The sequence below is a fragment of the Heterodontus francisci genome, chromosome 19 (assembly GCF_036365525.1).
Source record: "Heterodontus francisci isolate sHetFra1 chromosome 19, sHetFra1.hap1, whole genome shotgun sequence".
Taxonomy (NCBI): Eukaryota; Metazoa; Chordata; class Chondrichthyes; order Heterodontiformes; family Heterodontidae; genus Heterodontus; species Heterodontus francisci.
This window is the reverse complement of record NC_090389.1, coordinates 13,360,521-13,373,959: the sequence shown is the minus strand read 5'-3', so window position 1 is coordinate 13,373,959 and position 13,439 is coordinate 13,360,521. Positions and strand designations below refer to the sequence as shown.

Below are 13,439 nucleotides of genomic sequence, written 5' to 3'. Positions count from 1 at the left end.
TTCTTTACTCCTGTACTCTCATCCTCTTGCAATAAAGACCAACATACCATTTGCCTTCCTAATTGCTTGCTGCACCTGCATAATAGCTTTCAGTGACTCATGAACAAGGACACCCAGGTCTCTTTGGACATCATCACTTCCCAATCTCCCACCATTTAAGAAATACTTAGCATTTCTGTTTTTCCTACCAAAGTAGATAACTTCACATTTTTCCACCTTATATTCCATCAGCCATGTTCTTGCTCACTCACTTAGCCTGTCTAAATCCCCTTGAAGCCTCTTTGTTTCTTCCTCACAACTCACATTCCCATATTTGTGTCATCAACAAATTTGGAAATATTACATTTGGTCCCCACATCCAAATCATTGATATAGATCAGGGATTTCCAACCTTTTCGTGTGGGGGCCACAATACAATTTTTGTCTTCCATAGGGGGCCGGTGAGACAATTTCAGAAAGATAAAGGCATTGAAAATGTATCTTACTATTAATCAAAACAACAACAAATGTGCATTTTTGTGAAGAAGCTTTAAATGAGAAGATTAATTTATTGACCTACTTTCTCATCACTATGTTGGACACTGATTTAGTGAGATACCTGGCATTTTCTTGCTTGCACAAGTAGTCAATGTTTGCCTGCACAGTTGTGATGTGGCAACAGTGGTTTCTGAACTTACTGTACTAATTTAAACCTGTGTAATACAATAAACTTACCACTTAAAAAAAAAAAGTAGACTCATCAGCTTCTTTCTTCTCTTCTGCTTTCATCTCTTAATAAGGTAGCTATTTAAGGGTTATTTAAAATTGTTTTACGCTTTTCCAGCCATTTACACATGCACCGTAATTGCAGTGTACCAACCTAGCTATTTGCAGACACTTCCTAACAGTAATGACTCAGCAACCAATCACCTTATGGCTTTTCTGTGATGTCAATGTTTGTTTAGCTCAGTCAGCGTGCGCTAACTCCTGAGGATAAGTGAAGCCACTCTGTCTCCAGGTGAACCTGGGTCCACTGCCTCTTTCCCACTGTCTCAAGGTGAGCCTGGGTCTGCCACCTCTCCCCACTGTCTCCAGGTGAACCTGGGTCCGCTGCCTCTTCCCCACTGTCTCCAGGTGAACCTGGGTCCGCCGCCTCTTCCCCACTGTCTCCAGGTGAACCTGGGTCCACCGCCTCTTCCCCACTGTCTCCAGGTGAACCTGGGTCCACCGCCTCTTCCCCACTGTCTCCAGGTGAACCTGGGTCCACCGCCTCTTCCCCACTGTCTCCAGGTGAACCTGGGTCCACCGCCTCTTCCCCACTGTCTCCAGGTGAACCTGGGTCCACCGCCTCTTCCCCACTGTCTCCAGGTGAACCTGGGTCCACCGCCTCTTCCCCACTGTCTCCAGGTGAACCTGGGTCCACCGCCTCTTCCCCACTGTCTCAAGGTGAGCCTGGGTCCGCCACCTCTCCCCACTGTCTCCAGGTGAACCTGGGTCCGCTGCCTCTTCCCCATTGTCTCAAGGTGAACCTGGGTCCACCACCTCTCCCCACTGTCTCCAGGTGAACCTGGGTCCACCACCTCTCCCCACTGTCTCCAGGTGAACCTGGGTCTGCCGCCTCTTCCCCACGGTCTCCAGGTGAGCCTGGGTCCGCCGCCTCTTCCCCACTGTCTCCAGGTGAACCTGGGTCCGCTGCCTCTTCCCCACTGTCACCAGGTGAGCCTGGTTCCGCCGCCTCTTCCCCACTGTCTCCAGGTGAACCTGGGTCCACTGCCTCTTCCCCACTGTCTCCAGGTGAGCCTGGGTCCACTGCCTCTTCCCCACTGTCTCCAGGTGAGCCTGGGTCCACTGCCTCTTCCCCACTGTCTCCAGGTGAGCCTGGGTCCACTGCCTCTTCCCCACTGTCTCCAGGTGAGCCTGAGTCCGCCGCCTCTTCCCCACTGTCTCCAGGTGAACCTGGGTCCACTGCCTCTTCCCCACTGTCTCCAGGTGAGCCTGGGTCCACTGCCTCTTCCCCACTGTCTCCAGGTGAGCCTGGGTCCACTGCCTCTTCCCCACTGTCTCCAGGTGAGCCTGGGTCCACTGCCTCTTCCCCACTGTCTCCAGGTGAGCCTGAGTCCGCCGCCTCTTCCCCACTGTCTCCAGGTGAACCTGGGTCCGCTGCCTCTTCCCCATTTTCTCCAGGTGTGCCTGGGTCCAATGCCTCTTCCCCACTGTCTCCAGGTGAACCTGGGTCCGCTGCCTCTTCCCCACTGTCTCCAGGTGAGCCTGGGTCTGCCGCCTCTTCCCCACTGTCTCCAGGTGAGCCTGGGTCCGCTGCCTCTCCCCACTGTCTCCAGGTGAACCTGGGTCCGCCGCCTTTCCCCACTGTCTCCAGGTGAACCTGGGTCCGCTGCCTCTTCCCCACTGTCTCCATGTGAGCCTGGTTCCGCCGCCTCTCCCCACTGTCTCCAGGTGAGCCTGGGTCAGCTGCCTCTTCCCCACTGTCTCCAGGTGAGCCTGGGTCTGCTGCCTCTTCCCCGCTGTCTCCAGGTGAACCTGGGTCTGCCGCCTCTTCCCCGCTGTCTCCAGGTGAACCTGGGTCCGCTGCCTCTTCCCCACTGTCTCCAGGTGAGCCTGGGTCCACCACCTCTCCCCACTGTCTCCAGGTGACCCTGGGTCCGCCGCCTCTTCCCCACTGTCTCCAGGTGAGCCTGGGTCCGCCGCCTCTTCCCCACTGTCTCCAGGTGAGCCTGGGTCCGCCGCCACTTCCCCACTGTCTCCAGGTGAACCCGGGTCCGCCGCCTCTTCCCCACTGTCTCCAGGTGAGCCTGGGTCAGCTGCCTCTTCCCCACTGTCTCCAGGTGAACCCGGGTCCGCCGCCTCTTCCCCACTGTCTCCAGGTGAGCCTGGGTCCACCGCCTCTTCCCCACTGTCTCCAGGTGAACCTGGGTCCACCGCCTCTTCCCCACTGTCTCAAGGTGAGCCTGGGTCCGCCACCTCTCCCCACTGTCTCCAGGTGAACCTGGGTCCGCTGCCTCTTCCCCATTGTCTCAAGGTGAACCTGGGTCCACCACCTCTCCCCACTGTCTCCAGGTGAGCCTGGGTCCGCCGCCTCTTCCCCACTTTCTCCAGGTGAGCCTGGGTCCGCCGCCTCTTCCCCACTTTCTCCAGGTGAACCTGGGTCCGCCGCCTCTTCCCCACTGTCTCCAGGTGAACCTGGGTCTGCCGCCTCTTCCCCACGGTCTCAAGGTGAGCCTGGGTCCGCTGCCTCTTCCCCACTGTCTCCAGGTGAGCCTGGGTCCGCTGCCTCTTCCCCACTGTCTCCAGGTGAGCCTGGTTCCGCCGCCTCTCCCCACTGTCTCCAGGTGAGCCTGGGTCCGCTGCCTCTTCCCCACTTTCTCCAGGTGAACCTGGGTCCACTGCCTCTTCCCCACTGTCTCCAGGTGAGCCTGGGTCCGCTGCCTCTTCCCCACTGTCTCCAGGTGAACCTGGGTCCACTGCCTCTTCCCCACTGTCTCCAGGTGAGCCTGGTTCCGCCGCCTCTCCCCACTGTCTCCAGGTGAGCCTGGGTCCGCTGCCTCTTCCCCACTTTCTCCAGGTGAACCTGGGTCCACTGCCTCTTCCCCACTGTCTCCAGGTGAGCCTGGGTCCGCTGCCTCTTCCCCACTGTCTCCAGGTGAACCTGGGTCCACTGCCTCTTCCCCACTGTCTCCAGGTGAGCCTGGGTCCACTGCCTCTTCCCCACTGTCTCCAGGTGAACCTGGGTCCGCTGCCCCTTCCCCATTTTCTCCAGGTGTGCCTGGGTCCAATGCCTCTTCCCCACTGTCTCCAGGTGAACCTGGGTCCGCCGCCTCTTCCCACTTTCTCCAGGTGAACCTGGGTCCGCTGCCTCTCCCCACTCTCTCCAGGTGAGCCTGGGTCCGCCGCCTCACCCCACTGTCTCCAGGTGAACCTGGGTCTGCCACCTCTCCCCACTGTCTCCAGGTGAACCTGGGTCCGCTGCCTCTTCCCCATTGTCTCCAGGTGAGCCTGGGTCCGCCGTCTCTTCCCCACTGTCTCCAGGTGAACCTGGGTCCGCTGCCTCTCCCCACTGTCTCCAGGTGAGCCTGGGTCCGCTGCCTCTTCCCCACTGTCTCCAGGTGAACCTGGGTCCACTGCCTCTTCCCCACTGTCTCCAGGTGAGCCTGGGTCCACTGCCTCTTCCCCACTGTCTCCAGGTGAGCCTGGGTCCACTGCCTCTTCCCCACTGTCTCCAGGTGAACCTGGGTCCGCTGCCCCTTCCCCATTTTCTCCAGGTGTGCCTGGGTCCAATGCCTCTTCCCCACTGTCTCCAGGTGAACCTGGGTCCGCCGCCTCTTCCCACTTTCTCCAGGTGAACCTGGGTCCGCTGCCTCTCCCCACTCTCTCCAGGTGAGCCTGGGTCCGCCGCCTCACCCCACTGTCTCCAGGTGAACCTGGGTCTGCCACCTCTCCCCACTGTCTCCAGGTGAACCTGGGTCCGCTGCCTCTTCCCCATTGTCTCCAGGTGAGCCTGGGTCCGCCGTCTCTTCCCCACTGTCTCCAGGTGAGCCTGGGACTGCCGCCTCTTCCCCGCTGTCTCCAGGTGAACCTGGGTCTGCCGCCTCTTCCCCGCTGTCTCCAGGTGAACCTGGGTCCGCTGCCTCTTCCCCACTGTCTCCAGGTGAGCCTGGGTCCACCACCTCTCCCCACTGTCTCCAGGTGAGCCTGGGTCCGCTGCCTCATCCCCACTGTCTCCAGGTGAGCCTGGGTCCGCCGCCTCTTCCCCACTGTCTCCAGGTGAGCCTGGGTCCGCCGCCTCTTCCCCACTGTCTCCAGGTGAACCCGGGTCCGCCGCCTCTTCCCCACTGTCTCCAGGTGAGCCTGGGTCAGCTGCCTCTTCCCCACTGTCTCCAGGTGAGCCTGGGTCTGCCGCCTCTTCCCCGCTGTCTCCAGGTGAACCTGGGTCTGCCGCCTCTTCCCCGCTGTCTCCAGGTGAACCTGGGTCCGCTGCCTCTTCCCCACTGTCTCCAGGTGAGCCTGGGTCCACCACCTCTCCCCACTGTCTCCAGGTGAGCCTGGGTCCGCCGCCTCTTCCCCACTGTCTCCAGGTGAGCCTGGGTCCGCCGCCTCTTCCCCACTGTCTCCAGGTGAGCCTGGGTCCGCCGCCTCTTCCCCACTGTCTCCAGGTGAGCCTGGGTCCGCCGCCTCTTCCCCACTGTCTCCAGGTGAGCCTGGGTCCGCCGCCTCTTCCCCACTGTCTCCAGGTGAACCCGGGTCCGCCGCCTCTTCCCCACTGTCTCCAGGTGAGCCTGGGTCCGCTGCCTCTTCCCCACTCGCTTCATGTGAGCCTGGGTCCACTGCCTCTTCCCCACTGTCTCCAGGTGAGCCTGGGTCCGCCGCCTCACTTATCTTCCCCTTCGTAGTTTTCCCCAGCAGGTCTGCTGCACTGTCGCCGCCTCTCCCGACTGTCTCCAGGTGATTCTGCTTTTCTATTCTTCCTACCAAAGTGGATAACCTCACATTTTCCCACATTATACTCCACCTGCTAAATTTTTACCACTCACTTAATCTATCTATATCCCTTTTCAGACTCTTTGTGTCCTCCTCACAACTTGCTTCCTTACCTATCTTTCTATCGTCAGCAGATTTGGCTTCAATACAGTCGGTCCCTTCATCCAAGTCATTAATATAAATTGTAAATAGTAGAGGCCCCAGCACTGATCCCAGTGGTGCTCCACTAGTTACAGTTTGCTAACCAAAAACTGACCCATTTATCCCAACTCTCAGCTCCTTCCCTTGTGCTGCCATCACTTTAGGTGTTTTTATTACCTCTCTCCCTAATGCTCATGCTCCAGTGTACTGGCACAAGGAGTTTAGTCCTGTGATGAATGTGTTGGTCGCGGCCTCCTTTAACTGTGCAGTACTAGCTTGTGCTCGTACATCAACAGTATGTGGGACAGATTGTTGAACGTGTTATCTTGATTCACTAAGTAGTGAGGATTGACTCAAGTTTTAGGAATATAAAAGTAGTACTTGCTTTAGGCTTAATGATGACAACACATTGAGGTCGCTAAAGAAAGTTGTATTTCCTTGTAAAATAACTGGAGCAAGCCATTTTATAATTATTGATGTAGTCTCTCGTGAGATGTCAATGCTGTTGCTTAAGCCTATGAAAGAGGCACAAAAGAAACTTGATATGGAGTATGACAAAGCAATAAATTTTGGAATTTCTGTTGATCTACAGTTTATCTAGTGAGCAAATTGTATCCCCTTAACAAAACTTGATGTTTTTCATCAGTGTTAGACAAGTATTAATGGCATCAGATGATAAAAATCAGAGAGGAAAAAAAAGCAAATTGTCCTAAAGTTACGTAGAGAATTTGCTCTCTTCCACTAGTCAAAGGAGAAAAATCCTGCTAAAAGAAGCTTAAACGAGGCTAATGGAAGAGATTAATGAGAAGCCTGAAATCTGTAAAAGCTATCGGAGGATGATGCCAAGTTCCATTGGGACATGACTTTAACGAGGTAGCTGCCATGGATCTAAAGGCCTGCTGACCAGATTTAGTCTTTCTACAATAATAGTAAACACAAGGGTTAATACAGACAAAATCATGGAGAAATGGATAGGACTGGACATGGGACACCAGCTGATATTGGACTGATATTGGAGGAGAATTTTCCAATGATGAGATCAGAGATGTGTGAAAACATGTACATTGTGGTCATGAATACCACAACTGAAAGTTCTTTCAGCAATGGACACTGTGAAAGGAATCACGCAGTGATCGATAAAATGCTGCATAATATTTTAGCTGATCAACCAGACTGCAAGTTGACAACTGCCCTGGTATGGGTGGTTCATGCAAAGAATCCCCTCCAGATGGTTGGAGTGATGTTCCCTTTCAATCAGTCTATGGGTGGTATCCGAAGTTGTCTTCTGTTCTGTGTGATAGTCTTTCTGCGCGAGAAACTATTATAATTCGTTCAATTTTTTGCCTGCACATTTGAATCCTTTACATGCAGGGGATGGGTTTTCTTCAAGGCTGGAGTCTCGGAGAAAAGTCAGAGAGCTCTGAGGCATCATATAAGGCCATCTGCGACAGAGTTTCATTCAGGAGGTTTAATATGTTATAAGAGAGAGGCTTATAGGGAATGGAAAGGTCTGGTAAGGTAACAGGTCTTGATGATAAGACAGTACTTAAATCTTAGCCTGACATTGAGTCCAAAAGTGACTCTTGTGCCAAAAAATGATCATGTAGCAGAGAAAGAGCCTCCAATAGTGTAAGAGGGAGATTCCCCAGTAGTAGCCCTGACAGAGAAGTAGAGGCATTAGCTTGAATAGATTAGCTAATGAAATAAAGGTCACTGGAGTCTCGAAACAGAACTAGAAACAGAAGTCCTCATGATCGTTAAGTTTGGTGTGCCAATAAATTTGAGGATTAACTTATTAGTTTATTAGAGGCAAAACAAAGGAAATTAGATAGCTGGAGAGAGTTTGGATTTTATTCTGAGGTACCAGATAAGGAAAAACCAGCCTTATCACATGGATGGATTTATACTGAAAAAGTCCTTCCCAATGGGACTTACAAAGCTAAAGCGAGGGGTTTTGAAGAGCAACCCTGTGATACAGATGTTAGTACGGACTCTCCCACTGCTGGAAAAGTAATCTTAAAATCATTTGAACTCTTTTGGCCACATATTCACGGGAGTATAGATCAATTGACATAAAAACTGCATTTCTGTGGATTGATACTTTTCAGAGAGAAGTGTTTCTGAAACTACTCAGAGGTAACAGATGGAGAAGGGAAACAATAGAAACTGAACGAATGCATCTATGGAATGATGCCTCCACAGTGTGGTATTTTTCAATGAGATCTGTTTCAGTTGAAGTACATTATGTTCAAGTAAAAGCAGATCCCACAATGTTTCATTGGTTTTATAAAGAAAAACTTTCAGGCAACTTCATGACGCATGTTAATAATTTCTCCTGGGGTGGTGCTGTCAGATTGGAAAAATGTGTTATTAATAAGATTAGAGCAGAATTTAAATTTGGGAGTCAAGCTTGAAGACGTGTACATATATTGGTTTAGATATTAAGAAGAGTAAGTCTGGAATAACATTAAATCAACAATCCTATTTAGAAAGGGTTACTCCGATCCCAGTTAATCATACTAGGTCATCACAGAAAGATGGTCTTGTATCTGAAGAAGAGACAGAACAATTGTGAAGCTTGTCAGTTAGTTGAACTAGTTGGGCACTCAGACTAGACCAGATGCTAGTTTTGATGTGTTGGAGTTAAGAACGACGATGAAACACCCGAGAGAACGTTTTAAAGGCAACAAAATATTAATAAAATTATATCTGGAGAAAAGTGTACTTAAATTCCCATCCTCAGATGGCCTAAATAACATGAAACTAGTCATTTTTAGTGATGTTTCACATGCTCATCTTCCAGATTGGTATTCTCCTGCAGCTGGTTTCATAACATTTCAGTTGGTGAGAATGGGAAATGTTGTCCTTTAGCTTGGGAAGCTAAGAAAATAAAAAGAGTTGTTAAATGTACTTTGGCTCCCTAAACACTGGCTCTTGCGGAGGCAGTGGATATGGGATCCTATTTGTCAAATATTTTAAGTGAGATTCTGTAGAAGGGGCATACTGAAGACAGTATACCCATTGATAATCGTTCATTGTGGGATAATGTACAGTCTAGGGAATATGTGTGAGAAAAGGGGCTGAATTTTACTAGCCCTCCGACGTCGCAAGTTGCAGCAGGGGGGCCTAGAAAATTCTACAGGGAGAGGCCCACCACGACCCGCCGCCACCAGGAAGGCCCTGCCGCATTTACTGGCGGCAGTGGGACCTCAGTGCAGGCACTCCTGCCGCTCGGCAGCAGGGCCTTCATTTCAATATTAAAATTAAGTTAAAATGTTGCAAATCAACTAACTTTATCCAGGTGGCTGTCCCACGGCGATATTACAGCTATCGGCTATAAGTCCTGTGCCTTCGGAACTCGATTCAGAGTTCCAAGGCGTGACACTGGTGGGGAGGGGGGAGCAGTGAAATCTTCAGGTCGGGAGGGGTGTAGGAGCGGGGAAAACCACTCCGATTGGTTGTGGGGATAGTGGGAAGGGGTTGAGGGTCAAATGTTCTGAAGGTGTGGGGGTTAAAGTTCGTTATTTGATGAATTGGTTTTCTGGGGGTATCGCTAATTTTATTTATTGAGAGCTCATTTGGTTTGGGGGGGAGTGAGGATGCAAAGTTTGAATAAAATTTTATTTCAAATATTAGTGCAGCGGGACCTTTAAACAGTGAAATTTACCTGAAGGGCTTGAAGCCATTTAAAAATGGCGCCGGCACCTGTGCTTTGGCACTGGATGCCGTTGCCAGGGACGGAGCAGCTGCCCCCTCTACATCATTGGGGTCGCCACACTACCCCCTCCATTAAATGAGCCCCCCGCGCGAAATATCGCGGAGGCTCAGTGACAGCGCATCCATGCCCGAAGATCGCCGAGGTCAGAGTGCGCCACCATGATTTGTGGCGCACTCATAAAGTTCATCCCAAGGTTATGAACTAACCTTTCTGCCTCGAAACAAATGCTGGAGAGAAAGGAACTCTCTAAAATTAAATTGGTTGATACAAGTCATAAACTGTCTGATTGTTTTACCAACAGAAATGCCAGTACAAAGAAATTGTTAGGGGTGCGAGAGGAGGGGCATCTCGCAATGTAACCCTTTGTACAGAATATGGAAGTCTTTGATTTAATTTGTTTTGAAATTCTGGTTGGACATCTAAACTCAAATGTTTATTTCGAGAGAGAAGGGAATATGTTAATTGTATATTAATTGTATGCAGGTGGTGGGCATTAACGTGGGATTCACTTGTGCTCCTACAGAAAGGAACAGACTGAAACTATGGTTGTTGGGTTAGGAGGTACATGTTTGGAAAGTGTATCTTGGTAAATAAATGCTTATAAAAATGTGTAAAGATTGGCTGCAGTTCTATCCTTCACCATCTGGCTTTCTGGAGTGGAATAGAGGTGCACAGGGGAGGGGCCAAGATTGCAGGAGGCACTGCCACATCACAAGGTTTACAAACAAAGACTCAGCTTCCCCTGATGTCGCAGAAGAACAGTGCTTCCACAGGCTGAGGTTGTCACATCAGGTGGTGGCAGACAGCTGCAGCCTTCTACAGACAGACCTGCACCCTGCTGGACCTGGTGGCCAGGCATTACCAGCAGCTGTGATAGAGACCACTGCCTTCAATTTCCTTCCCTTCGGATCCTGCCAGGGCACTACAGGAAACATATCCAGAATCTCCCAGTCCGATGCATGTAAATGCACAAGACCAGTCACTGATGGCTTGTTTGCCAGGGCCGTTATGTAAATTTCCCCACGATGACAATAGCTGGATACCCCCAGGTACAGGGTGCCATCAACTGCACACACATGGCAATCCAAGCACCACTAAAGCAACCAGCAGAGTTTATAAACCACAAGAGATATACGCCCATCAATGCATAGCTAAGGTTCATGCAGGTCTGTGCCAAATTACCTGGAAGCTATTACAATTCATCCTGTAGCACTCCAATGTTACAAATGTTACCGTTCCAGGAAAAGGTCCAGCAAGAGCAGACTTAGGAGACAAGTGAGGAACTCCACCAATGAGGTGCAGGAACACTACCATAAGAGCCAGAGGACCACCAAATATGTCATCAAACAAGCCATTGTACTGTTGAAGGTAAACATTCAGGTGCTGAGATATGTCTGGAGGCATCCGTCAGTACTCCTCAGTGAGGGTGTCTAGAATGATGGTGTGTTGTGCCCTGCACCACACTGTGCAGCAGAGAGGACTGCAGGTGGAGGAGGACGAAAGGGCTCATCATTCATCTAATAGGAACATAGAGGAGGATGAAAATGGGCCTCCAATCGCCAGATCAGCTGCTTACATTGCTGCCCGGGGGAACCTAATATTGTGAAGGTTCACCTCGTATGAAACATCACAAATGAAATTCTCCCACAACCAGGACCACCTTGCCTAAACCCAGCCTCCACCCCCACCACACCAACCCATTGCCATTGTGCTAAACAGTCCATTAATTACTTGTCCATCCATTGCAGAACAGCCCAATGGGTCCCATCCTGTATTGACTCATTGGGAAACAACTGAAAGGGCGAGTTAGCACTTGGGATGCAATAATGGGCAACATGTGGAAGTGATTCTAATCATTACATTTTATGTTATAAAACAAAGGAAACTTAACAACATGACAATTTGTCAAACTCCCATGTGTATACACTTGGTGAGTTACAATTCTTCAACTTATGCTTCCTACAGTTTCTATGTGGTGCATCTGATGTGGCTTCAGCAGAGGTAGAGGCAGGCTGCTCAGATCTCTGACCTGACTTCTGAGATGCTCTTGGCCTGTGACCTCTGGGTTTTGGAACCCCTGAGTGCCCTGCCAAAGGCGGCTCCATCTTGGAGCATATCAGCCATCGGGAGACAAGGCAGCATGTTGAGTATTGGCAATGGTTGAGAAGTGGGAGAGCTTTGAGTGCAGTTCCAACTTCCATGCCCCCTTTCACTATCATCCCTACCACGTTGCTGTAGACCAGCTTGGTGGAGATCACTGATGAGATGCAAGGCTACAGATAAGGTACCTGCCATCCTGTTTAATGCAGCAGACAGGTTGGCCATAGACATGACCTGAATGGACTCCTCTGAGCCGTGCTTGAAGCTCCAGAGAAGCGGCCACTCTCTCCATGGCAGACATTCTCCCAATTCCCAGCACCACCTACACACTAATAATCCAGTTGAACTCTTCCACCTTCTCCGCTGTTGTGGAGAGTGTGTGGCAAGTCTGTCAGTACTGAGTTCAGTTGCTGATGTACCTCTAGCATTCACCTTCTCATGACAGCCCCTGGGGTTTCGCATCTGTGTCCAGCTGAGCAGAGTTTGGAGAGGATTGTGCCCCTGCCCTGACACAGACCCTACTGAGCTGTCTTTACAACCAATGTCTGTTCCTGCTCACCTGTGAGGTGTGAATCACCAGGTGAAAACCCAACTAAGTCTAAGTGGACCTTCTGCAATGTGAATATCGGTGTTGGTGCATGGTTGTAGGTCCTGTGATAATACACTCTCAGAAGGAATGATGTCCTCTGACGAATGGTCCTCATGGATGTCCTATGACACATGTGTATATGTGAAGGCCCTGATGACGAAAGAAAGGGATATGAGTTAGTCATAGCAAAGTCACAGCCATGACAATCATCATACTCAGTCTTCTCAAAATTCAGTCATTGATGAAATAAAGGCAGCATATGTGTGTCAGAGATATTTGTAATTGTGTCACGAGCTATCTGGGAGCTCACTGTATCTCCAACTGAGAGAGGCATAGATATGCTACATATCTCCATGGCATCCTCCTCTGCATTAATGAGCTGGACCATTTGTGGTGGCCACCTACAGTCCTCTCCCTCTCCCTCATATTTTGAGCTCTCCTCTACAAAGGGCAAAACAAACAGAACTGAGTGAGCGAAGGTCAGATATTTACCTGATGGATATAATGCATTCAGAGAAAGTGACTATGAGACAGACGAAACATACTGAATAAGGATTGGCATATCAATGGTGGATGGTTATGTTTCAGGACCTCGGGATGTCCAAAAGTGCTTCACAGCCAATGAAGTACATTTGAAGTGTAGTCACTGTTGTAATGTCGGAAATGTGGCAGATATTTTGTACACAGCAAACTTCCACAAACAGCAGTGATAATCAGATAATTGTTTCAGTGAGATTGATTGAGGAGTGTAAATATTGGGCAGAACACTGGGGATCACTCCCCTGCTCTTCGTTGGAATAGTACCATGGCATTGTTTTTTATGTATACCAGAGAGAGTAGTCAGGGACTCTGTGTAACATCTTATCCTAAAGACGACACCTCTGACAGTGCAGCACTCCCTCAGTATGGCACTGGAATGTCAGCCTAGTTTTTGTGCTTAAGTTTCTGGAGTGGGCCTTGAAACCATAACTTTTAGATTTAGAGGCGAGAGCTCTACCATTGAGTCACGGCTGACAGAAGAGTGGCAATCCCTTGACGTGGCTTCCGAGATTAACAGTGTTTTGTCTTCCTTTTTGTTTTAGTAGTGGACAATTTCGAAAGCAGTATTGCTGTACCAGAGAACAGTCCTCCAGGAACCAAGATTCATGAGTTCCGGGCAACTGTGTTCAACGATGTGCTTCAGAGAGCGACTGTCACTTCCGTACCAGAGAATAACTTCTTTACGTTCACTTTGATAATGACACTTGAGACTCAGGATGCAGATTATTACAAAGCAGAGGTATGTTTAGTGTTCCCTCTCCTTCACCTACAGACACCTTGGGAGAATTTTCACTCTCAGTCAGAACCTGGGCAGGGTTGCTGATAAAATTGAACCTTTGGGTTGTCAACTCTGCAGGTGTGCCCTGGAATCTCCTGGAA

General features: G+C 50.3%; 1 protein-coding gene across 4 annotated transcripts in view; it reads left to right on the top strand.

Moving 5' to 3' along the window:
- Positions 1–13,439, top strand: part of LOC137380364 (cadherin-related family member 4-like) — a 177,448-nt gene that overhangs the window by 9,304 nt on the left and 154,705 nt on the right. For all 4 annotated transcript variants that reach the window (XM_068052295.1, XM_068052294.1, XM_068052291.1 and 1 more), the window contains exon 3: positions 13,103–13,299. In XM_068052295.1, coding sequence (XP_067908396.1) covers positions 13,103–13,299 — 197 coding nt within the window. The remainder of the gene's footprint in view (positions 1–13,102; positions 13,300–13,439) is intronic.